General features: G+C 46.4%; 11 protein-coding genes across 11 annotated transcripts; 7 read left to right on the top strand and 4 right to left on the bottom strand.

Annotated features, from left to right (window-relative positions):
* Nucleotides 1–260: 260 nt before the first annotated feature.
* Nucleotides 261–773, bottom strand: N7455_001437 (uncharacterized protein; the record flags this gene model as incomplete). The annotated part of the gene is made up of 3 exons (XM_065604000.1): nt 261–280; nt 336–658; nt 736–773. 3 exons carry the CDS (start codon nt 771–773, stop codon nt 261–263), a joined length of 381 nt encoding a protein of 126 aa, XP_065462491.1.
* A 1,400-nt stretch (nt 774–2,173) lies between these two features.
* Nucleotides 2,174–3,163, top strand: N7455_001436 (uncharacterized protein; the record flags this gene model as incomplete). The annotated part of the gene is made up of 1 exon (XM_040951042.2): nt 2,174–3,163. The coding sequence occupies one exon, from the start codon at nt 2,174–2,176 to the stop codon at nt 3,161–3,163; it is 990 nt and encodes a 329-aa protein (XP_040818672.2).
* A 1,067-nt stretch (nt 3,164–4,230) lies between these two features.
* On the bottom strand, nt 4,231–5,667 carry N7455_001435 (uncharacterized protein; the record flags this gene model as incomplete). Its single annotated transcript, XM_040951165.2, has 2 exons — nt 4,231–5,555; nt 5,622–5,667. The coding sequence occupies 2 exons, from the start codon at nt 5,665–5,667 to the stop codon at nt 4,231–4,233; spliced, it is 1,371 nt and encodes a 456-aa protein (XP_040818410.2).
* A 336-nt stretch (nt 5,668–6,003) lies between these two features.
* N7455_001434 (acyl-CoA thioesterase) lies at nt 6,004–6,765 on the top strand (the record flags this gene model as incomplete). Its single annotated transcript, XM_065603999.1, is given in 2 exon segments — nt 6,004–6,225; nt 6,237–6,765. 2 exon segments carry the CDS (start codon nt 6,032–6,034, stop codon nt 6,763–6,765), a joined length of 723 nt encoding a protein of 240 aa, XP_065462490.1. The 5' UTR covers nt 6,004–6,031.
* A 587-nt stretch (nt 6,766–7,352) lies between these two features.
* N7455_001433 (uncharacterized protein) lies at nt 7,353–7,847 on the bottom strand (the record flags this gene model as incomplete). Its single annotated transcript, XM_040951499.2, has 1 exon — nt 7,353–7,847. The coding sequence occupies one exon, from the start codon at nt 7,845–7,847 to the stop codon at nt 7,353–7,355; it is 495 nt and encodes a 164-aa protein (XP_040818609.1).
* Nucleotides 7,848–11,528: 3,681 nt separating this feature from the next.
* N7455_001432 (uncharacterized protein) lies at nt 11,529–11,964 on the bottom strand (the record flags this gene model as incomplete). Its single annotated transcript, XM_065603998.1, is given in 2 exon segments — nt 11,529–11,720; nt 11,731–11,964. 2 exon segments carry the CDS (start codon nt 11,962–11,964, stop codon nt 11,529–11,531), a joined length of 426 nt encoding a protein of 141 aa, XP_065462489.1.
* Nucleotides 11,965–12,359: 395 nt separating this feature from the next.
* N7455_001431 (uncharacterized protein) lies at nt 12,360–12,794 on the top strand (the record flags this gene model as incomplete). The annotated part of the gene is made up of 2 exons (XM_040951900.2): nt 12,360–12,600; nt 12,676–12,794. The coding sequence occupies 2 exons, from the start codon at nt 12,360–12,362 to the stop codon at nt 12,792–12,794; spliced, it is 360 nt and encodes a 119-aa protein (XP_040818121.2).
* Nucleotides 12,795–13,563: 769 nt separating this feature from the next.
* N7455_001430 (uncharacterized protein) lies at nt 13,564–16,460 on the top strand (the record flags this gene model as incomplete). Its single annotated transcript, XM_065603997.1, is given in 4 exon segments — nt 13,564–15,646; nt 15,662–15,913; nt 15,978–16,029; nt 16,091–16,460. 4 exon segments carry the CDS (start codon nt 13,564–13,566, stop codon nt 16,458–16,460), a joined length of 2,757 nt encoding a protein of 918 aa, XP_065462488.1.
* A 1,253-nt stretch (nt 16,461–17,713) lies between these two features.
* Nucleotides 17,714–20,061, top strand: N7455_001429 (uncharacterized protein; the record flags this gene model as incomplete). Its single annotated transcript, XM_065603996.1, has 3 exons — nt 17,714–18,060; nt 18,130–19,217; nt 19,469–20,061. 3 exons carry the CDS (start codon nt 17,714–17,716, stop codon nt 20,059–20,061), a joined length of 2,028 nt encoding a protein of 675 aa, XP_065462487.1.
* Nucleotides 20,062–22,543: 2,482 nt separating this feature from the next.
* Nucleotides 22,544–23,344, top strand: N7455_001428 (alpha/beta fold hydrolase; the record flags this gene model as incomplete). Its single annotated transcript, XM_040951583.2, has 1 exon — nt 22,544–23,344. The coding sequence occupies one exon, from the start codon at nt 22,544–22,546 to the stop codon at nt 23,342–23,344; it is 801 nt and encodes a 266-aa protein (XP_040817795.1).
* A 1,220-nt stretch (nt 23,345–24,564) lies between these two features.
* Nucleotides 24,565–24,993, top strand: N7455_001427 (uncharacterized protein; the record flags this gene model as incomplete). Its single annotated transcript, XM_065603995.1, has 1 exon — nt 24,565–24,993. The coding sequence occupies one exon, from the start codon at nt 24,565–24,567 to the stop codon at nt 24,991–24,993; it is 429 nt and encodes a 142-aa protein (XP_065462486.1).
* Nucleotides 24,994–25,158: the final 165 nt, after the last annotated feature.

Genomic DNA, 25,158 nt, shown 5'->3' with positions numbered 1-25,158 from the left:
GGGTCTCCACCGTACCTCCAGATTTTCAGACTTTCGTTGAATCTAGTATAAATACAGCTTGTTTTATCCCTCGTTCTTCGACAGGAGTGAGGAGAATTTTGATTTTGATCCAAGTTCTTTTTTTTTCCTTTTTCTTATTCTATTCTTTTACTCTTAATTCTTTTAGTCTTTGGTAAAGAAATCCGATCTTGTGCAAACTATGCACTTATACACGGCATATTCTTCGCCTTCACACGATGGTGAATTCGCTATATTTAAGGTCAGAGCATAGGCTGCGGTGCTATTAGTGAATTTCTGTAGTCCATATAGTAACGATCTAGTATCCATAGGCATACCCCCTGGCTCATCCTCAACAAGCTCCTCTTCGGCATATTCGCCCTCGCGGGCGGCGTCGTGATATTCTTCTTCCTCCCCAATGAGAGCTTCCTCGCCCTGTTGGGCGGCATTGGGATTCTCTTGCTCCCTTACAGGAGCCTCTTCTACCTCACGGACGCGTGCGCCGTGGTGGGGGAGGTTCGCTTCGGCCCCGTGGACAGCACCGCGGCCGGCCCCACGGCCACGGTCACCACGGGCATCGCCGCGTCCGCAGGTGTTGAAAGATCCACGGCCTCCATGGGCCGACCGTCGTGTGTGAGGGAACGAGGTATATTGGGCATCTCTGCCCCTTGTTGGGCCAAATTCTGTCTGTTATATCTATGTTAGTTATGGTATAGCTTTAGGATCATGGCATCTTACGGCCAGCTGCCTCTCGATTTGAATTTCGAGGTTGTCATTTAGCAACTCGGCCCGAATTTGGCGAGCACGCGCCTCACGAGCCGCCCTAGAGAAGAGAGAGCAGGCAATATGACTGCATTGAAAAGAAGAAGAAGAAGAAGAAGAGGGAGAGGAAGCTATTTATATATCGCTGGCAGTCCTGACAAATAGGGTCAGGTGATCCCAATAGAAGCTACTCTGCTATATAGGTGAGGCCAGACCTATTAGAAGCCCTATATAAAAGTGCATATTAATCTTAGATGGGCCTACAGAATTGTCAATTTTATAGTTCTTATGATACATAGAAAAGTCTCTTGCACAGAATATGCTTTTTTTTACCGCCTTCGTATACACAAAAAAAGCATCTAAAAAGACCACTAAAAAGACCACTAAAAGTTCACTAAAAGTTCACTGAAGCAATTACCTAAATGGGAACTATATGTATAATACTGTAGCCTGATGCACCAGGTAACAATGTATCAAGTTAAGGTCAAACCTCTCTCTTTATGTTGGTTTGTGGGATAGAAAAAATAAAATTACAAATTAGGTACCTGAGCATTGATTGGTTCGATCTAATCTAGCAGCCTTCCAGGGTTCTGAAACAAGTGTCCACGGATATAAAAATAAATGTTTGGCGTACTCGTATTCTCGCATTTCTCTTACAGTGGGGCTGTGGACAACATTTCTTCACTCCTTTATGCCATTATTTTTCTCTGAAATACACATTGATTGCAATGACTGATCAAGGTATATGCTATATGGCTAGATTGAAAAAGAAAAAGCGAAAGAAAAAAAAGACGCAAAAAAAGACGTAAAAAAAAAGAAATACGACAAACACTCGCCTGGTTGATAAAGCCGATTTCGATCAATCTATGACCCTTGGGTTGGGTGTGGATTGGGTGTGGATAGCGTTATCTCGCTGGGTGGACTGGAGAACGGTCTTACTAACGAATCAACTTAGACCCTTCGAAGGTTGTTATATCGGTGCCTTATGCTAATGGTCCAGCATGAATCTACTGAAAAGGGGAGTCCTTATATTGAAGATCGGCCTTGCGGTACTCTCGAAACACCTATCGATCTTTGCATCTTTCGAAAGAGCAAGAGGGTCACTGCTCAAATTGCTTGATACGCATCAATATTTTCTTTCATTGCCTTTCCAAAATTCAATATCGAGATGATCTATTCAGTCGACGCGGCATCCATTGATGAAATCCCTGCCTTGGTGGTTGGATTCCTCCAACCCTTCTTGCGTGATCTGATTCTTCCTTCTCTATTATCCTTATTCTATCTCTTTTGCACAGGCTCTTTGTTCTTCGATGTGATCCATTATATGTTGCATCGAACCAACACATCATCTCATCCTCTTCTTCGGCGTCTCGCACGTATTCACCGTTTCCATCATCTCTATTTTACTCGGAATATGAACTTCGACGACAAGTATCTATGGCAAAATTTGGTTCAAGCGCTGCCGCTTGAGTTAGGGCTTCAAATCTTTGGAACCGCACTGGGATATGTTCTTGCTACTTGGGCGACTCCTATCGGGCTTTTGTGGATCACACAAGGTCATCTCTGGTCAATGATTGCCATTCAAATAATTAGAACAACTGTTGTTATCCTCGCGAGTGGCCGGGACTCAAATCACCTGGTATACAAAACCGCCCCGAAAGATCCCAACTGGATATTTGCTGGCCCAGAGTATCACGCCCTCCATCATGTTTACCCAGATCGCTACATTGGTTCATTTATCAAACTATTTGACTGGGTATGGGGCACTTCTTACTCCGTTCGAGGCAAACGCTTTGTGATCACGGGCGGAAACGGAGCTTTTGGGCGAGCTATTGTGGCAGAGCTGGAACAAGAAGGAGTACAGAGCATTCGCAGTTTGAAGTTCGGGGTTGATTGGGACCATCAAAACTTCGAAACGGCTATCACAGCACTTTCTGCGTGTGACGTTCTCATCCTAGCCCATGGTACCAAAGGCCATGATGCAGTGGAATCGAATTGCAATTCGGCAGTCCGGCTGGTGCAACTATTCAAACAAAACAGACCTATCAACGAAACCAGTCCAACGCTCCCCGAATTATGGTATGTTGGTAGTGAAATCGAATTTCATCCAGCCTTTGGAAATAAAGAGCTGCAACGTTACTCCCTGTCAAAACGACGCTTTCTTCCACATGCTCGTTCTTTCTTTGACGACGCTGATATAATTTACCGCCATATTGTCCCATCGGCTTTTCAGTCACCCATGGGCCCAGCTATACTCTCGGCACGCTGGGCAGCTAGGTGTACAATGTTCTGGATCCGGAGAGGTGCCCGATATGTCCCTGTTACATATACGGGATTTGCATATTTGAACTACTTCAAGTTTATGTATTTGGTTCCCTACGCGCAGGGTAAAGATAAAGTGTAAATAAGCAATGGAATCACACAAAATCTTAATGTTGTGCTATATGCTGTTATTAGGTATTTAAATTGATCAAGTTTCAGCATACATCCCGTCTATAGTAATCCACCATCATGCATCCATACTTTCCCTTTTATTAGATCACTGCAATATTCCACCATTCTCAGGAATACATAACAAACGAGGTAGCTCCTTGCAAAGGGCTACGCCAGCTATATCGGGGCTATGGCATCAGATTCAATATTGTTGTTCTCATCTTGGATGAGATGAGGTTCTGGATCGAGTTTGTTATATAGAGGGATTGTGGATGTCCTGGATTGTGGATGTCTTGGATTATTGTTCCATTTATCTCCTGAACGCTACGATAAATATAATTTTTATGGCGACAACTACGAAAGGCTTCTTGAGATCAAGCGCAAGTACGACCCCAGTGAAAGTTTGTTTATCTGGAGCGGTCTTGGTAGTGACATGTGGAACTATGATCTGAAAAGCGGATTGTTGTGTTGTACATCTTAAATTTCGACATGCCCTTGACAGATGGATTTTCGAAGTCACAGGGAAGGTGTGAGACTCATTATGTTGCACTCGATATTAGGTGTTACTATATTTTCACAAATAGTCTACCCTCATCGTCTTTATCCCTTCGTCTTGCGTGGACTTTTCTTGTTATCGGCTCCTTGTCTATGTCCTAACTGTATATTATATGTATTATACTTGGTATGATGACTAGTCTACCCATAGCATAGAGCCCAGGTACGGAGAGACTATCGATACAGTTGTTAATCATCTTGAAATGCCACAGTTTGTGACCACTTGGTTCCCAGAGAATACTACCAAAGTATTACTATTCAGGCCTAAAAGATAGACTTTGGTAGTGCTACGTATAAGAACAGCCAACTGCTCCTGCGGTCTCCATCCGTGAGTATTTTAATGAACCGATTCATTTGGTTTAGGATATCGGAACTTCATATGGTTCTTCTACATTACCTTTCGAGTGTGTTTTCAGATGTATTTTCAGAGGCCTTTTTAGATGTCTTTTCGGATGTAAATATTAGGATAAATAGAAATAGACACTAGCAACTATTCGCAAACATGTCAGAGTTATCGGTGTCCTCCTCCAGATCTTCAAAAAGTGGCATAAACTTCTCATTCTTAGCCTCAGTTTGCTCAGGAACAACATATCCCTCATGGATTTCGCAATCACTAAACACCGATTCATTGCCAATACAACTACCGCTTCCAACTATACATTCAGTTAACACACAGCGTTCTCCAATGACAACGTTATCAAGAATAACGCATCGCGTGATCCGGGCACCACTGCAGACCTTAGAGTTCGGGCCGATACAAGATTCCTTTATAACAGAATGTCTCTCGACAATCACATTAGACCCAAGAAGACAGTCGATCATCGAAATAAAACAGTTTGAAGCCACAAATTCAGGAGAGGCGATCTTTCGGTCATGGGCGAATGGGGATTGAGTAGCTGCATGGTCGACCTCTTCAATGGATTCTAGTTTGGCTAGACGAAGGGAGGTAGATAATAGAAGAGCGGGATTATCAACACGACTGACAAGTGGCATAGATCCTGTATGAAGATATGCTAGAAGGGGTGGTACTTCCAAGATATCATTTTGTGCTCGTTGGTGGGTGATAGTGCTCAATTCCCGGTAGTCGTGCTCTCCAAGATTTTCTTTCTGCTGGCTCAAACAAGTATCCATTCCTAGCTTTTTATGCAGTCCCCGCTGCCATGTAGACTTGGCCCAGAGCCCAATGAGATCTTCGCTAATGGACACTAGTCTTTCTTGACGCCGTGCGAGGTCCTTGACCCAGTAGGGGAAAATATAGAGGTGTGCATCGCGGTAGCCAGTCAACATCTTGGCTTGTGTGGATTTTCGCTTCGCAAATGAATGACGAAGAAGAAAACCCTTATCACATTCCAGGTTTCTTTTCACAGTGTCCATCCCGATAGACATGAGAAGTTTAGCTGGTCTGTGACTTGATCTTGCAGATATCTTAGTCTGCCGAAGTGGTTCAACGGCTATCAGATCCGAAACCTCATCTTTCATGGCATTTGCTGCATGATAATACACACAAAGTCCGCCTCGACGGTGTCTTTCCTCCTCAGCCATTACGGTCTGATCTTGAGACGCCATCCACATCTGTAGCAAGTATGTGCCCTGGAGTTCACAGACGAGATCGCAAGGCAGGAGCAAAAAGTCGGATTCGATGCAAGATTGCACCTCAGGAAGGCGAAGCAACTGTGCTGTTGCCATTGTCACTTGAAGGTCTTGAGGGGCGAGGACTTTTGGCATAGGAAGTGATTTTAAATCAGGGTTTTGCTGTAAAGCAGACTGGATATGAGCAAGCACAGAGGGAGATGTAATCAGTGTGACATCTGGAACAATTAGTAAACTTCATAATAACCAAAATGCGATATGAGATTTGAGTGTTCTTAACTCACCACTGATATGTGATGTCTCGCAGAACTTTAGCGGGTAATAGATCATCGGTCTATTAGCGACTAGGGCAAGACATTTCGGAGTCTTCTCTTGATTAAGAAGAGTCCCAAATGAGGTCCCAGGACCGCATAGAATCAAAGCTTGAAGTCCAGCTCTAGGCATGTTGATGAACTATTGCGCGATTTCTCAACGCATGTATGAAAAAAAGGCTGAAAAGAGGATTAATTGAATACCGAATACAATTCTAAATAAAGCTCCATAAGCCCTGATCTTTATACGGACGGAGACACTACTAAATATATACGATGAAAGCCTCGATATATATCTACTTCTTTGTGGTGGATCAGATGAAAGAAGTGGATCAAAGAAGCCCTAGAGGGCCCGCCCCCATCAAAATTACCTAATCACCGATATGCCGAGGTCCGCGCGGAGAACATTCTTGTTATATCAAGCTTGGAAGCATAAACAAATCTATTGTAGAATCACGCTTGAACCAAATCTAACCATCCCACCGGAAAGACAGAAAATGGCTACCCCAGAGTCCGAAGCCAAGAGGCAACGCAAGCGCAGCGACTATGGCTTCCACCAAGTACACCAGACCCGATGGTCAGTATCAGGACCTCCGAACGGACACCCGCAAACCTACCAGACACCGACACTAACACCCGCACCCACAGGTTCGACAACGACATGTACGCGCATCTCAATAACGCAGTGTACACCCACCTCTTCGACACAATCGCGAACACGTACCTAATCCAACACTGCGGCATGGACCCCTTTAGCGTGAACAACCCAAACCCAGCGCCGACTCACGGCCAGCCCTCCAACTTCCCTTCCCCGTCGAACTTAGCAGCTGGCGCCGACCAAATAGGTCTGATTGTCTCAACACACGCCGATTTCTTTGCCTCGGTGCGCTTCCCGGATCTGCTAGAGGTTGGGCTGCGCGTTAATAGACTGAGCAAGTCCAGCGTTACCTGGGAAGTGGGTATTTTCCGTAAGGGTGAAGAGGATGTTAAGATGGTTGGGACTTATACACATGTTTTTGTATTGAGGGAGACTATGCGGGTTGGGAAGACGGGGATGGAGGAGCGGACTAGGCAGGGCTTGGAAAAGCTGCTTGTTAAAGCCGAGGCGAAATTGTGAGGGATAGAATGTGGATGTTGGGCGCTGGGCTGGGCTTCCAAGGTTGTACATACATAGTTTTCTTATCGGAATATAGGTAGCCCCTTGCATTCCAAGACAGTCGAATAATTTTCGGAATATTTTCGAGATTCTGGACTTCAGATTGATCATATGATCCCTATAGGAATTCAGGTGGAAATAAGCGATATATAACTCGGCAAAACGGTCCGTCTCCCGAGTTCGATTGGTATGTTATTAATCGTCCGAGGAATGTGAGGCGCCGATGTGAAGAAAAGACAAAAACGTGCGCCCTGTAGATCAAGTAGATCATTGAAACCCCTGGATCATTAAAAGTCTAATCTAACCTGAGATCTATAAGACAAAAAAAAGAAAGAAACCTGAGAACATATCCATCGCTATGACAAAGAAAATAAAAACCGAAACCAGAAACTTTTGTGGGTTATCATGAGAATCAAAGAGACACGCTAAATCGCTTTGCAATATCGAAAAAGCGCCAACAGAATGGGTATACACGTATGATGGAATTTCCAATCATCATTAGAAGAATTGTCATCTGACAATCTGGGGGGTTGTGGTTTGAGACAAGCTCAGTCAAATTTGCCAGCAATGATACTGCTGCAACGGGACACGTTGGCACTGGTGGGAGGCGAGGCACCACGGCGCATGGTGTATCCATCTTCGTCGAGCCACCACTTGGGGTAAGGGCCAAGAATGAAGCTGCCCTGGGCATCCCAGCCGGCGACCCAATGGATGCCGTCGTCGAGGAGGAAAAAGCGCAGCTTTTCCGGGCGGCCGCCCTTGTGCAGCGGGGCATCGAACCAGCGGCAGCGCTCCTCCAGTTCAGATTCAAACATGTAACGGTGGAGGATGCGACAGTAGACTAGTGCAGCAGGGACTTTTTCATCGTTTTCGCACCCATCCCGATGGATGAGGTGCCATCCGCGACCCGGGAGGAACTTGTATGTTCCCGGGACGGGGGATTGCCAGTGTTGTTCCTTGAGATCGCTGTCGCGGTCGCCCTTCTGGAACCAGTAGGTAGGGCAGAAGATGGCTCGCGCACAGAGGAAGAGGTTGGGGGCCATGATTGAGGATGATATCAAGATCAAAAAGGGTATGTGCGATGACTTGTCCACGAAAATCGGGGGGAGAAGTCCAAGTTGATATAGAAACAGCACTGGAGTACAAAGAATCTCAAGGGCTAGAGCGGGCTATAAGTCGACAGCCATGGCGGAAAATAATAAAATATCAGTCAAAATCCAAGTTGAGATGGGAATTTGACGGGTCTTCGGCGTTCACCAAAGCTCGGTGAAGGACCCCTGAGAACCTTTCGGGAGACAAAGAATGTGGAACGGCAAGCACACTTGGCACGGGGTTGTAATCTGAGGCAAGGACTGGTTGAGAATGTCCAATTCAAACAGCACTGGCCAGACAGCAGGGTGTTTTCGTTATCGATGCGGTGAGTAGGGGTTGGTGTGTTTTAAGTCGGGAAAAAGGGGTTTTGATAAGCCTGCAGCTTTGAACCTCCGAAGGAACAGCTTTGTTTTTTTTTTTTGATAACGGGAAAAGAGGATGGTGGGTGGTAGGCGAATAGGGAGGGTTGAAAAGAGCTTGGACTTGCAGCAATCGGCAACACGCAGTAGCACGTACACGCACGGCCGGCCGGTGTTAGAGCTCAACAAGAGCGTGTGCTAGAGATTGGGCATTTAACTGGAGGAATGTCGCCATGGTGATTTTTGAAGAAGATATATATAAAGTCGAAATCAGGAATGTGTGTTTGGATATATTTGGCGGTCAGATGTGGAACAAGGAAAAAGTCAACCGACCCGCTCTTTACCTTCTTGGCCAGTAGGTCAAGCCACAACTTAGGAAGCTCTAGAACCCGGGACTTTCCCGCACTTTGCCCGCCGCTTTCGAGTGGCTGAAATGGCTGAAAAGGTGGATTATCTAACCGCTGACCTGAGAGATTTTCACGTGCGGGACCTGCCGAGTCTTGGCAATCCCATCGTTTGGCCCCTTTTGGCTCGCGGGATTTTTTCGTCTCCCCTTATTATCCTCTTTAGGGCTGATCCCTTTCCCTTTCAGCGTCATAGCTACCCCAATTGCAGTCCACCGGTTTCACAGGAACTCATTCTGACTCAATAATGAAGTCTCGAGCACTTGGCACACATTCCCGACGGGAAATTTCCAGGCTGCAAAATTTATTGTGGCGCAGTTGTTCTCGTGGTTCAGCCCTATACTATTTCTGCTCGGTGTTGTCCTAGCTTACAAGACCGAGGAGCGAGTTCTAGTCCAGCCTGATATATTCGAAGCCGATGGTCCAGTTTCTCATTCCCCAGTGAAGCATTATTTCCACGGCCTTAAAATTGTCTATGATGTATCAGCATTGCTATGACCGGCATAGCTGATATATGGTGTGATAACAACATGCATGTTTACAAACTCATCACTATCTAAACTTGACGGAATATCCCTGTCCATGCATAATCACAATCCCGACTGACCTGTCAACAAACCAAAAATCATTGCTGTGCCACCTGGTCCAGAGTCTCGCAGCTACAGGCGATCGCCAAGCCAATCCTTGCCAAATTTACAATATAACCTGATGCACGGCCTTTATGATAATATAACCCTTTAAAGGAAAGGAAATTTGTGTTTCTTTGTAGTGCTAACCCCTTGATGTAAGATAATGCGACACCGATTTTTGATGTTTTGTTTTGAATGCCCTCGAGCCCCTTGAGTCATCGGCCTTCTTTGAAACCGCCCAGGTGAGAAGATTTTATCTCACTCACTCTATTCGCCTATGGAGCTGCCAGGCCTTTCGTAGTCCTACGCTAGTATAATTCTACTTAGTATTTCCTATTTCGGCTATATAAGACTACTAACTATTTAGATAAAATACTATTATTTATATATATATCGGTATTATTACTTTTATTATTAAATAATATAGCTTTTTTATATTATATAGTATAAGGGAAGTTAATATATTATTTAAGTCCTTATTATAAAATTATATATTAAGGAACTGTTTAGAATATAGAAGTATAGTAGCTTATAGATAAAGGAAATAGTTAAAATTAGAATTAAATAGAAGTAGTAGAGTAGAATATATATATTTAAACCTACTTTCTACTATTACTATTTCTAACAATAGTTAGAAATTGCTTTGGAAATACTAGAACTCAACAACCAGCTGCTCGCTGATGAGCTACTCGGGGACTTTGCTTGATTATCTGAGGCTTACCCACAGTGTCACACGCTACTATGTTTTGTGGCATCTTACTCTGCGACACACAGGGCCAAATATCGATCGCGCATGGGCGGCCGTCGAAAGCGCCTTCGTGTAGGAGAGGTCCCGGCGGCACCCTCAGGCGCAATCCATTTCTGAGTCAAAATGGACAATACTGACACTGATGAAGAAGAGCGCTTTACGGGAGAAGGAAAGCGCGGGAAGAGGCAGCACCGATATTCCAGTTGACTGTGCCACTGATCTACGAATCAAAGGCAATTCCTCATCTGCTGAATTTACCGATGGAGTACCCGGGGATGACACTAATATTGACATGACCGATTGGGACTTCGAACTGATTGGGACTTGCTACCAAGTTTTCCTGGGCGTAACGCCTCTCCTTTAGCCGGAACTTTGTAGGAATTGGTTAGAGATGCGCTTCCGTTTTCAAGACACCTAAGCTGGACCTTTCACCCCCAAAAACCAACACTTCTACTGTCATTTGCCCAGATGTTGGCCGGTTGATATCACTACAAATTTGCTAATCAACCGCCATTTCAATAATAGCCTGTTGAAGAACCAAATATTAACCGCTCAATACTATTACTTTTGGGCAAACAATCCGTATTTTCTTAGCGACTATGCGACGCAAATCTAGCGATTATTTCCAAAGTCCCATTTGAGTGGGCGATGATGCACCTCAATCGAGCGCGAGATTCATAACTCATTTGCCCCATGTAGCTCGCTCTATATATATGCTCCTACGCGGGAGTGCTGTCAGGCCTGCCGACAGCTGCAAGGTGGTCGCTAGCCCACTAGGCGATCGTCAAGGAACTCGTCTTGCGAATTTCTGATCAATCGCCCTCGAATGGAAAGATGTAGACTAAACAAATGAAATGCACGGATGTAAACATGGTCAACACAAAACCAAAAAGAACGAACGTTATTACCCCTGGTCGATGGTAGGACCCGAGCCCACTTCAACATACACCATTCCCACGCCCTCCTCTCTCCAACCGTCCAGTCTTATCGGCTGCCGCTTGTACGCTCGCTTAGATCAAGGGAGTATGCATAGTGGACTTAGCACTGCACTCCTAATAGGCGCCATCCTTCTTCTTCCGTCACACTGTCTAAGGGGTCATTATCTCCGCTCCTTTCTCGTCCCCTTTCTCGCCTAGAGCCATAGGGTCAACTGTCTGAAATTGGCCGAGGAGGCTAGTCTTAACTATAAATTCTGCCACAGCCCCGTGTGAGCCTCCGGTCGTATCAGGAGTTCGTCTCGACTAAGAGTAATTCCCTTATCGGAAAGAGCGCTTCTTATCCAGTCTCGCTTATCCTGGTGTAACAGGCATTCCAACAGAACGTAGATTACTGTTTGGTTGCTAGGTCGCAACTACACCGCGCTGTTTCGCGTCGGTTGGTACGGTTCAGGTAAGCCCCTAGGTCAATTTGCCCAGTACGAAGCTGCGCCAGAATCGATATCGTCGCTTTACGTAGGCCCGACCAGTATTCTACCGTTTTATTGGTTAGTGCTTTAATCAGGCGTCTCGTCGGGCGGCTGGTCGTTCCTTAGCCCACGTCCTGGCCCACTCCAGCTTCGCTTCTCTGCAAATTTGCCGTTTCGCTCCGGCTGCGAGACATATACCTCGGTTAAGAGGGTTCTGTGGGCCGTCCGGTTCTTGGGCTGCTTCTTTTGCGTGTTGGTCCACAAGAGTTCATCTGAGCTCTATCCGGACACATCTGCCAGCAAGCCACTGGATCAGGCCGAGCCATCCTGCTAGATAGACCTGTCCTGACGGTGTCCGCGGCCGTCTCAGCGCCTTCAGCGCTGCTTGGCTTTCTACAAATATGACTGCCCCGTTCTTTGCCTGCTTATCCCATGGCTCTGTGCTTTCGAGAACCACTTCAAGTGCCATCTCAATGATTCGTAGTTCTGCCGCATATACGGTGGACGCATCATCATCTCTCATCTGGCATCTGGAAATATAAGGCTCCGGACGGCAGCTCGAAGCAATTTTCAATGATATTCTGTCTCACAGTTTTCTTCTTCTTCTTCTTCTTCTTTTTTTTATAAAAAGAAACGGGTACCGTCAACAAGAGGCACAAGGCGGCGGACTCGGCGGCTATGTCGATACCGCACCGAGGACAAGAAACTGTGGCAAGTTGAGAGACTACCTAGAAAATAGTGAAATAACGGACACTTAAGGTTGTTCGCTCGCACCTACATTGTGAACATCAAAACATATTTGAGTCGCGGCGTTGCTCATTCGACAGTGTACTTGATGGAATTTTGGACTTTCAGATCAGCCGTCCTAATTTCCCTCTTCGCAAACAACAAAAACTCAATATACGTGCCCCATCGGCCATGTATTCATCACATACCGGTGGACTGGCATTAAGTGCCATAGAAAAGTGTGCACTTCCCGTTACTTCGAGCCCAGAATCAGCCGCGGAAGGCGGGCAGACACACGATTCAGACGACAATACTGAGCAACTCATATTGCCTGCCTGGTCAGGCGGAAACGCCCCAGATGGTGGCCGGGGGGTGTGGCTTCGTGTTCTTGGCACCTGGTGCTCCTCGGTCTGCGCTTTCGGTTGGCTCAATAGTAAGTTTAAGCTCAGTATTGGGGAAGCCGATAATGGAATGAAATAATCACCTCTAATGAATGCTTCCCGGATAGGTGCCGGTGTGTTCCAACAATACTACGAAGCCGATCCGCTCCACCAATACTCCTCGAGCACGTATTCTTGGGTTCCCTCCTTGCAAATTTTCTTTATGATGGCGATGGTCAGTTTCTAGCCTCGTTGATTTCATCACCTGACTTTTTTTTTTTTCCAAAAAGGGCCCTCTAGTGGAGAAAACGTTCGATAAACATGGGCCACGAAATCTCCTGATGTGGGGGGGGGGGCATTCTTACATGTGTTCGGCCTCATGATGGCGTCCATATCACGCAGTTACTACCAATTCATTCTGTCCGACGATCGATTAATCGGTAAAGTCCCGTACGTAGCAATGGATTATCACCAAACAGCTGTTCTTCTAAATGCATCCGTCCGCCTGTTACATACATAATCCCAGAATGAGGCAAAATTATAGCGTCAACCTAGTAGACTTGTGGAAGGAACCAGGGAGCTGAGCTGGAACATGCTCTGGAACATGCTCCACTAGAAGAAACAACTAGCGCGGTAACAGCCTTTTTTTCTGATGGGGAAGAAGAACGCCATGTTTCAAAGTGAGGGAAGGGCTTTCGGCTTACTTGTACCGTCATTTTGGTGACCTACTGCCATTACAAGTATTATACATCTGCAAGTTAGCAAGGGAAGTTGGAATTTTGCTACACATTTGAGCAAGCCTCAGCCAAATTGGTCGTGAAAACCTGAGAGGCAGATGAGTTTGCGCAACGATTGAATCGACTTTCATCTTCACTAGGTAAGTGACCATCACTCCATCCTGTGTTCATGAATCATGCTACTACCCTTCGTGCCCAAAATTATCTTCAGCGTGAGTAGAAAATTATTAATGTCATCAAAAATCAGTCAGCATTCCCCTATTGGCCCTGAACGAAAGCATGTCCGCAATGCCCTCTGCCACAGATGACCCCGAGATTGACAGCATAACTCAGTCACCGACCCAGTCAGATCAAAATACACGCTTCGATAATAATGAACGCAAATCAGAAGAGCAAAATGAAGAGCCAAAGGCAGCACTGCATATGCCCGAGCGCGGCCAAACTGTGTCTTCCTCTCACGAGTTGCTTTTCCCTTTCCCCAAACCAGAGCAAAGCAATGAAGGAAGGGCAAATTGCGATTTAACTCTTCTGCCCAGGGCGCTTCGCATCAGACAACCAGAAACATCATCGACCACGTCTTCTAGATGCTGGGATGGTATACCGACATTAGAAGGTCCCGCATGCGCTGAAAGCCGAGCATCCGCAACGGTTTTCAACGAAGATTGCGGGTCTGAAGGACATATACGGAACCCGGACCCATCATCAGAAAAGTTGAAAGTTGTGAAAGGCTTCTTTGAATTGATGGAAGAAATTTGGGTGAGCTCTGTGGGAGACGATACCTTCCACGACCCTCTGTCGAATCATCTGAAACCGATATTCCAGTCCTTCAAGCAGAAAAGCGAACAAGCGGCCATTGTAACTCTCTCGGAATGGCTACGGGTAGCAGAGTGGTGGGCTTTGAAAGGTGCTACGGGGTTGAAAAAGATCCCTGACTCTCACATGCCGGCTTCGGCTCAACCGTCGCAAGATATGATGGACGCGCTGTTGCAAGTCGCCTGCGACTTGAAGAAGGCACAATGGATTTGCTATGAAATATTACCGTCGCATGCTGAAACAGCACAACTTCGGAACTTGGACCGCGATAGGATCGACACAGTCCACATTGCTGCTTTCGAGCTGTACTCAGATATTGCCCGGAGATATCGCTCCATTGCGGTGTTGATGAGCACACTAGAAACTATCATGACACGGATTGAGCGTGACAAAATTGGTCAGATCACCAACGGCAGATTTGACCTGCGACTTTTCCTTCCTTATCCGTCGCTTTCACAAAAACATGAGTCTGGTGTTTACATTCCTACTGGAAGTTCCTCTACTGCTTGGCTCGGTGGGCCAGGGATCGGGGGTTTACCGCCTATAATTACCTCTGACATAGAGCTGGCCTTTCACTATAATAACAGCTTCCTCGAAACGCGCCTGTGGACAAATGAACACCCGGATCCATCCCCATCCTTCGCTTGCATACTTTCCATTGTTCGCGAGAGAGATAGCTCTCAGAGCAAATGGATCTTTGCAAGCCAAACCCAGCTGGTCCAAGTTGTTATACATTCTCATGGAAACGATGTTATCACATGGCAAGACGTGCAATGGGACTTGGACCAAAAATGCATGTGGATATGCATTGCAGGAGGCGTTCGTCTCTCAGCAGAGTTTGACCAAGGATCTGAATTTAGGAGACACTGGAGCGTGGCATCTCACATAAGTGAGTTTGTTTCCCGAATCAGCCCTCGCGTCGACGAGAGAGTTTTGTTCGACAACGAAGTCAAGCTCGCTCATTATAGAAATTACTCCATCCCCGGTGACTTTCCCACAGAGCCAGTGGAACGATGCGTTGTCCGGTTGTTTGAGCAGCAGGCGATAAATGCCGAAGGCCAACAAAGGACAGAAACGGTTATCTTTCGAATGGTGCTAGCCACACCCAACTCCTCAAAGTTCACATCGAGCGTCTCGTTCGTTCTTGACCCAGACTCGCCAGTAGTCTACAGTGTTCATGACTCTGGCGAAGGTTTGCCGAGCATCATGGTCGATCTATCGAACAATGAGCAGACTTGCATAGTTTCACTTTCTTTCGACACGCCCGAAGACCGAGACTACCTCCAGTCATGCTTCATGGGACTTTCCTCGCATCATCCAGAGACCAGGAGATTCAATTTTACTGTTCAGTCTTTTTCGGTTCTGGACCCCAAAAGGGCTGGCGGAGAAGCTGGGTCATCAAAAAGACTCGAGTTTGGAGGGGGAAGTACCACAGTCATAGGCCCTCAGCTCGGCCCCTCACTAAATCACGATCAAGCAAGGAAGTCTGAGGCTTTGAGAATCGTCAATTTGACAGCGCAAGGGTCTTTCGCGGATCGCATCCTTGGAGGTAGGTGATAACCAGGCCATGACCTGAGTCCCAGACCAAGATTTACATCAACTAACCGGCAAAACAAAGACTTGGAAGATTTGAAAATTGGCCTGGATATGATGAAAACCAACTCGGTTCAGATATTCCGCACTGAGCAACCCAGTGTTCTCACGGCCGTGGCTTCAGACCAAGCCAGCCAGGGTGCTCGAGATATTATGAAGAAATTAGGGAAACTAATGAGTAACGGTCCTTCCGTCCAACTTATAGAATTCTATTGCAAACAAGGTTGTTTTTTTGCGTATTGATGACGACAATTACAGGGTTTGCTAATCTCAAACTCGGCTTTTAGATTTGCATGCTTTCATTGAGAGCATCTTTGGATATGGCGTCACCTTCGATGGGTAAGTGATCATTATGAGAAGTGAGGTCAGAAGAAACCAGGACTGATTAGGGACTGAGAAGGCTTGTGACGGATTTCATATTCACGCGACCGCGGACAAAGATTCCATTAGCCAACAAAAAGTGGTGTGCAGGGTTGAGCAGGGTTCAAGTCCTTCGGCGAAACAGATCTTTCCAATTGTTTGTCGTGTTCAACAATTTCCGCCATGGAAAGTGTATGTCATTTCCCGTGAAAAGCACTGATGAAATTGTGTTTTTTGAGGATAAGACTGGATATGGTGTGCGACTCATAGATGCCAAGTACCCGATGCCAAATGGGGATATGGATGGGATCTGCCTTGGAAATCCACAGTACCCCGCAGAGCACGGCGACCTGGCCATCATGTTTACCGAAAGATCAGGTATGACAGATCACGCTCACCTGTTGCATTAGAAGGATACATGCACTAACACCGTTTGGCCAAAGCGAGAGATACTTTCGCCACTTACTTACCGGCGTTTGCTCGGCAATACTATATCTGAAGTTACTCAAGCAGTAAAATATTATCGGGAAGCCGGAGTCGGATGGTTCAGTGTATGTCCGAACTTATGCCACAGGAAGCAAACGGAAGGCTCTAACGAGGAGACGAGTAATGTACGGACTACATACTCGTTGTTCAGGTACCTGTATCGCGTCTGCAGCTTCCCATTTTGGCGTGTCAAAGTTCAAGCTTCGAAACCGGAAGGATGGTACCCTTTCTAAAAAAAAAGGGGCGTATACCTTCTAATAAAGCATTAGATGATACGTAAGGAAAATCTCTGATTTGCTGGATTGAACTCCTTAATTCGGTCTATTCACCTCCTAATATTTTAGATATTGGAAGGTACTGTAAATCATGTATTACAAAGTTGCAAAGTATATAAATCGGACTATAGTAGGAATGCAGCTGTTCGAGATCTGAATCTTATAAAACAAACAATCAAAAAAGATACAAAGCTATAAGATCCTGACTCCAAAATCCAGACGAATAATAAAAGGAGCATCGAAATCCCTATTATCGTCAATTTCAGGGAATTCGAGAGTACAACGCCGTTCTCTAAAAGAATTTAGATTGGACCTTCGGTTTCGAGGATAGAAATACCAGACGCCGAGACTATTGGCGTCGCGCCAATGAAGCTCTTAAGGGGAAAAGAAGAGGCCTCAAGGGGTAAAGATTGTCTCGATGTTGGTGATGAGCTATTTTATATTATTGATAAAGATGGTATGGTGGGTGAAAAATAGGGTTTTAATTGAATTAATTGATTTTGTTGTAGTGGAGTACTACGTGGGGTAGAAGTAAAAAGAAGTTTTTTGTTAAACTAGTAAATCAGGGTTTAAATACCCTCTCCATCAAACTCCGTCCGAAGACTGCTTAGTCTGTCAAACATAGACACCTGCATGTTCAACAGATTTTTGTGTTTTTGCTTTGGCTCACTGACAGGAGGGGACCGACTCCAGGGCTGTCAGTGAGTGCTTAGTCACAATTAGGCCTGCCCAGGTGAACACCTCCAGGCCTGGGCACCGAAGTAAAATTTCTATCCGTCGACCCCCTGCCAAGTCTTTCCCCCGGGTACTCCGCCGCGAGGAAATCCAATACTTATTTTTATCCAACAAATCCTTCTGGCATCAATCATCTACTCATGCTGCATGTCTAAGACAGGTCCAATATGCAGCTGAGACCCGTGTCTCACATCTGGGTTTTCCTCTCTGCTCTCATTATATGTCAAGCTGCATGGGTTCGCAAGTTTCCGTGTGGCTCCAACGAAAAGTACGATTCATTGGAGAGCCCATTTCGGATCGACAGTCTCCACGGCACTTTGGAAACATTTGATGACTCAACAGTATTGTCATTATCAATACTAGCGATCCACGATGTAGAGTACTTCAAATGCAGCGATCTCGATCTGCCACGGCTGGAAGACTCCCTAGGGTTTCACGCGCTCGGTGTGCCGACTGGTGTTGTGCTGAATTTTAGCAGCAATTGTCCTCTCCCAATTACTACCACACTGACACCGTGAGTCACGTTATTTGATTCGGCAAATTTCTCAATTCCTATCCTCCGCCAGCTGACATGATTTTGTAGTCCTGAAGGCTCACTCTTCTCAAACCTCGAGATTTTGTACTCATTTACTCATGCTCATCGACTCCAAACTATCGTTGCAGAAATCAGCTTCAATACTCAAGATGGCGTTGTACTTGATTGTGCAGCACCGAAGATCACCCCGGACATTGGCACAGCAGCTTCTAGGGCTTTCACGTATTTTCCGGTTGCTGTGATGGCTCTAGTTGCAATTGCATCGTGGACGACAAACTGCAAGGATGTATCGGGATGGTCTTCGATTTTTGAGAACAGAGCGGCCCAGTCTCTTTTCGGCCCTGTGTGGACAGTCGTCCTCGAACTATCTGACTACATTCGGTATCTTCAGTTTATGTTTCTGGCTGGCTCACTTACATTGGAGTATCCCGGTTTCTACCAGCCAATCATCAGTCAGGCAGCCTGGTCATCCCTTCTTTATTGGACTGGTCCCATCGACCATGGCTTCACTTACACTGGAGTGGAAGATGGAATGTACGTCAGTAACAGATCGTACGGTCTGGAATACATGTCGCAGATGATTGGTTTCCCTCAGATGCCGGATATTATGGTTGACGCGTTTATCAACCTACTAATCCTCGTCTTCGCTGTCCTCGTGGGTTTTTTGATGCTCTTCCTGGCCCTCTCGCAACTTGGCAGGGGCTTTCAGTTGAGTTTGGTCTCTTGGAACGCGGGCTTCGTTCTTTTTGGCATGATTCTATCGTTCTTCAGCCTTCCTCTGCTTTCATATCTATCGGACGAGTTGATTCTCATTGGATATCTACCCAACTACCGCATTATTCTTGTTGGGCTGTCGATGGCAATGGTTGTCTATGCAAACTTTCTCATAACCCGACATGCAATCGCTCAAAAGGACTCCGGTGATCAGACATCCCCGGGTCCCTTTTTCCCGCAACGAAGGTCGACCAGATATGTGATACGGGCCTGCCAGTGTTCGGCCCAATATCTGCCGGCTGCGGTTCCACTCTTACAAGGCATCGTGATTGGTGGATTGCAAGACTGGGGAAGGTCCCAAGTCCTTGTATTGATGGGGATTGAAATTTTCCTTCTCATTCATTTGGTCGTATCACTTGGTGGTAGGTTTTTCTTGTCAATACCTGCTTGGTGCAGTATTTCTCGGTTTCTAGTCGTTTGCTTAACCCTCAATTTTGCATACTTACGAAACGAAACCATCAAACAATGGATTGGCTACGTGATGCTATGTCTTCATGGCATTATGATCACTTTTGGCTTTCTCTTCGTTGCACTGTGGCGGCTCGCTCAAGCTGGCTTGAGGAAAGTTAGGACTAATCGGAGATCACAACTGAATGACATGAATGGGTTCCAGGGCCAGACTACAGGTCTTCCATTGAAAAGAATGGAAGAGCATCGACAACTAAGGGTCTTCCAGCAGTGGATCCATGCGATGATTTCGCATTCCTTGGGGGACCATCTTCGCCTTTGGATGGTCTGGAAGGCTCGGCGGGCTCTTTTCCTACAATACCAAATTACACGAGGCATTATATAACCGATTTTTCTGTCTTCTATCGACAGCCACGCCATTCTTACGCACCTCGAACCTTCCACCACGAGCCATCGAGTTTATCAGGTGCCCCGGAGATATCGAACGAAGGGCCCCGTGGAACTCTGTGTAGTGATGCAATCTCATCAACAGAATCTCCGGATTCATGCGATGAACTGATGGAGGACACTACCAGGCCAGGCGTTGACTACTCTGTGAGAGAATCAGACGCTTACTACGGGGCATGGGCTCATCGCCTGAGCTCGCCGATTCCGCCTTCATTCAAAGGAGCAGAAGAATCTCAGGAAGATCAAAGCGCTCTTCGTGATTGGTCAACATGGACTGCGAAAATGTTCAAACGCCCAAAGAAGAAAGAGAAGGGTTTTCAAGTTATGAGACCCCCACGACCAGCTTTGTAGATCGAATTTTGATTATGAGTTGCTCCATTGTGTATTTTAGTTCTAAGCTGCAAAATATTGCTTTCGGTTTCATGCATCCATATTGACGACCATTTAAGGGCTTTAATGACAACTGTGAGAGATTTGAAAATCGTGTTGGCACTGTCACGAGCGACGCATTAGAGGTGTTTGTTTTGCTTGTCCGGTTCGCATCGCCATGTTTACTCTTTTCAGCCGACTCAAAGAGGAATTCCATTCAAGTAGGGTTTACGTGAAAGAGGAGCTTGCTACGAGCAGCCGCACACTCGCTTTGTCGCTTGATGTTTGGCCGTCGGAAAATCAGATTGCGATAATAGGTATTATTAGTCATTGGATCACCCCGACTCTAAATAGAGGGATAAACTTCTCGGATTCACCGGGATCAATAGACCGCATTCTAGAGAGAATCTAGCGGAAGTTATATTGAAGATACTCGCCGAACTAGGCATCGCGCCAAAGCTCCTAACTATCACAGGGGACAATATAGGCAATAACGGGACGCTCTGCGATAGCCTATATGATCAGCTCTTTAAGAAAAAAAAGGATAATAACTATAACCACTTTCGTATTAGGCCTCTAATATGATTCCGCGGACGCTAGAATTCTATTCGTTACCTTGCTTATATTTGAAAGTGGTGGGGTGAAAATGCGGGTGGGTAAATACTTATTAAACCTCACTGTAGATAGATGGCAGATGGCCGGGGCGGTAAAAGCGGCTAGGGACAGAGCTAAACCAAACCGGGGGGGAGGGTGAGGGCGCCAAACCCGAAGGGGCAAGCATATGGTGGAGACGGGCAGGCGGTCGATGGCGGCGGTGCAATGGGAGCCGTTTCTGGCGGCCCGCTCACCGTGTCAACTAGTAAAACTTTATAGTTAATTAAATTAATTTTTATGCTCTATAATTAAAGTGGTTTTATAATTATATACTCTATAGTAATCTTATAGCATTAAACCACTACCGCCCAGTACCTCACCCTAAAACTCAGCAAAAGTTGGCAATAGGCAGCAAGAAAGCCATAAGAAAGCAGCAAAATAATCAGGAAAAAGATATAGAAATAAAATAGAAATTGGAATTGGAATTAGTATAGAGGTGGCAGCGAAACGGGCGGTGAGACAGTATCTAATAAGAGAGTTATGTTCCGATGGCATACTTACCTAGGTAGTCGCCCGTAGTCATGCATCTGACTGTGTAGCAATTTCAGCACACACCAAATACCCTCCACTCGTGGAATTAAGGCATGAATATGTTTACATTATTTACAATCTAATGAGGGCCATGGTCACACACTATTCTAGTCCGGGTCTAACCTATGGGAATACAAAGTCGTGCGGAACCCCATTCCACCGTGCGCTCCTAGGGGCTTACCAATATCCCAATCCCTTTCGGTGGGAAGCTCTTGAGGATTCGGGCTGCCTCAACTCACTTCACACAGGATTCTCCATGTTACCGGCGCATAGCAGCGATATCTCTTCTTCTCTCTGAGCGGCATTTCTCTGCCCACGCCGTCAACCCCATCATCCTCCACATCGCTGGTGCCACCCGGGCAGCTTGCCGAAGTCCTCGACCTCGTCTAGGCTATGCGCCAACCGGAGCAGAAATTGACCTAGCACCGCCGCACCGATGCGCATCACAACAAACGCATCGAGCCAGTTCGTCTATCGCGGCCCCCACGCGCTATATAGTGTCAGCCCCAGCATGCACACGAGATACCTAGCAAGACAGATATAAGGACTACGTCGGCGTGAGGTATATCCGGAACCTGTTGGTCGGCGCCAATAACCTAGTTAAGTGTCAATCCCGTCTGCAATCCCGCGAATGGATCCTTGCGTCCACGCGTCGGCATCCAGGAAAGCTGCGGCTCCGAAAGCATTATGTATCACGAATGCGGCTATAACTGCGGGGTTTTGTGGAGTGAATATCATCGTCTGCGCCCTGTTTGGGAGCCATAGGAGTCAAGCCACGTTGCGCGAACTCCCTTGCCTCCACACGTAGCGCCCTTCAACTACCACGGCTCTGCACCTATACAAAGTACACCATGTTTCATTAACCGTAGTAGTTCCAGGTCCTAGGGTCTCATTCTGATCAAAATGGCTCGTATAGTATTTACTAGAGTGCTTTGGAAAACCAGACCGGCGTGAGGTCCATGGAGCGATGACCGGAGACATACCTATATCCCGAGGTCGTCTCTCAACTTACCTCAAGAATGAAGAAAAACATATCAGTCAGCAGCTACCTAAATATTTATGTACCTAAATCCTAGCTTTATGCCGACTCAAATTGAATTGAGATAGTTGGCGCGAGGTGAACCCTAAGTATGACTCGTGTATGAGTAAATCGCGGCAAAATATCATTTCGCCGAACCGTTGAAAGTATCCATCAGAACTTTTTCCCGAGGTCAGAGATACAAATATAAAGCAAACCCAATGTAAAAAAGTGTTGAAATTAAAACTCATTCATTTCACTATGTCACTCACATTCGAATGTATCCCCCTCACAGTCGAAGGCGTCAGTCTCAACCTATCAACGATCCATAAACTCAACTCAAACCCACCAATTCTCTTCCTCCATGGCTTCGGTTCCAGCAAAGAAGATCTCGCCGATCTAACGATCCAGCCATCTTTGAAACACCATGGCTTCATCGCCTACGATGCCCCCGGCTGCGGCCACTCAGCAAGCAACAACCTCTCCGCGACAGACATCCCGTTTCTTGTGGCGACCGCGGAAGCCTTGCTCGCGCGCTTCAATATAGACAAATTCCATTTAATGGGCCACTCAATGGGCGGTTTAACAGCCCTCATCCTTGCAAACCAACATCCAGACCGTGTCCTCAGCTTCGTGAATATCAAAGGCAATCTCGCACCGGAGGATTGCTTCCTCAGCCGCCAGATCTTCATGTTCCCAGCCGACGACGACGAGGCGTTCATGGATGCTTTTATTGAGCGCACACGCACATCGGGCTCGTTTGCCAATGTTATGTATGCTAGCACCCTACGCGCCCGGGTCCGGGCTGCTGCAGTTCGGCCGATTTTTGAGTCCATGGTGCAGTTGACTGATCACGGGGACTTGATGGAAAAGTTTCTGGCATTACCGTGTCCGCGCATGTTTATGTTCGGGGAGGAGATGCGTGGCTTGTCGTATCTGCCGTTGTTAGAGAAGGAGGGTGTTGAATTGGCTGATATTGTGGGCGCTGGACATTTTCCTATGTATTCTAACCCCGTGGAGATGTATCGCCGCATTTCGGGATTCTTGGATCGGGGTGCCTAGTGAGATTAATAATGTAAATAGAATTAGAGGTAAATATAAAGATGGACATAGATGTTAGACAATCACATGCTAAGCTAATCCTCATCCAAGGATGAATGGTATAATACAAAACAAAAAGTCTTGGCAAGGTACCTTTCTATCGTTGTTACACCAACACGTCCTAACAACTCGGAGCCATTGTCTAAAGAAAGGCAAAGGCAAAGAAAGCGATGCATTGAGGTGGGCCGAAAAGGGCTAAAGGGGATTTTGGTGGAGGTGGTCTTTTTTTCGTGATGCGCGACGTGACGCGCCGCATTTCATCCCCTCCAACCCTTCTCTCTTCTACTGGAAGGCTCCCTCTTTTGTAAGGGAGATATACACGGTCGCTATACATTTGCTCTCTCTGCTCAACTTGTTTCTGGGCATTTTCCAGCACTCTATGGCTCTCTGCGCGCTCTGAACGCGTAAACTTACCATTGCGGGGGCGGTTTTAATGTCAACACCGCCAAATTCCAGCATCTAGTCGAGTATACCGCCACATCTCATGGTTATTTTCAGGGTATATCATGGGGCAAATTGACCTAAGCTTCCATCTATTCAGATTGACATACCAGAGACTCGAGTTTGGGTCGAAGAAGTCAGCTAGAGGGGTGAGCGGCTCTCGGCAATGAGATATGTAGCAACAAGGCCGACTGGAGATTTAGAGATTGCCTATTATTCATGATTTCCTGATACTGGCGAGGTTCTCGATTGATACAACCTTGAAAGTGCCACATGGAGAGACAGTAACATTGACTCTCTACTCTCTACTCCGTATTCCGTACTCCGTCCATGGCCCTAATTCGAATGCGAACATGCCAATGTGGGAATGATGCCAAGGAACTAACGGTAATTTATGCTGGAGACACCGGATTGACCAGGGACCAGTACAAGTATTGTATTATAAGGGGGACAGAAAGTTTGATATAAACCTGCTCACAGCCCTAAAGAGGACTATAAAGCGGTCCTTCCAAGGTTCCAATGAGGCTGGACTTTTCTCTGTCCACAACCCCCCTCTAAACCACCGCAACATCCAAAGTCGACCCATCATGTCGCTACTTCGAAAATCGATGAAGCAATGCCACTGGATCCCAGGTTCCATTCGTAACATCTATGAATGGCTCCATTACTCTGAGCCCACCTAGGGCTACACCATCTACCGGACGACCTACACTCCCCAATCCAATGCCGCTTTCCCGCGTATGGTCGACCTCACCACGAAGTACATGAAAGACGGATTCTACAATTATTACGGATCTTCCCGTCAGTACAACTCCAGGGCAAATGAGTTCAATATCACTCCCTGGGATGAAATCTGGCCTAATTACCAGCCACGGGTCATTGAAGATGCTTCCCAGTTCGACGGAGCATCGATAAACCAGCTCCACGAGCATTTCAAGGCCGAGGCAACTGAGCGTGATATGCTCGATAAGTTTCCTGGCTATCGCATGTTTATTGTCATTGACGAAGAAAGTTTTCAAACGTTACAAAACGCTCCCCTTCCAGAGGACTCGAATTACGAAGAGAAGAGACGTTACTATGTGAAACTCGTCGAGGCGTTGGAGGTAGATCCATATGAGTCATGTCCAGGGTGGATGAAGTGTTCCCTACCCTCGTTGTTCGAGGTGTAGTCGGATATGCAGCACGGGGCTTATATAAAGGACAGTTATTCGATGAGACCCGACGGCACTGATGTTTTATAAATTTGTCATGTCATGTGGGACTTGAATACTACAGTAACTAGACCCAATATTCAATAGCTGCATATTGTCGGTTCTACGACCGAAATTGTTTAT

This window comes from Penicillium solitum, assembly GCF_028829755.1.
Source record: "Penicillium solitum strain IBT 25940 chromosome Unknown utg000001l_segment0_segment0, whole genome shotgun sequence".
In the NCBI taxonomy this organism is placed as follows: domain Eukaryota; kingdom Fungi; phylum Ascomycota; class Eurotiomycetes; order Eurotiales; family Aspergillaceae; genus Penicillium; species Penicillium solitum.
Note: the sequence above shows the minus strand (reverse complement) of the source record. Positions and strands in the feature narration are given on the sequence as shown.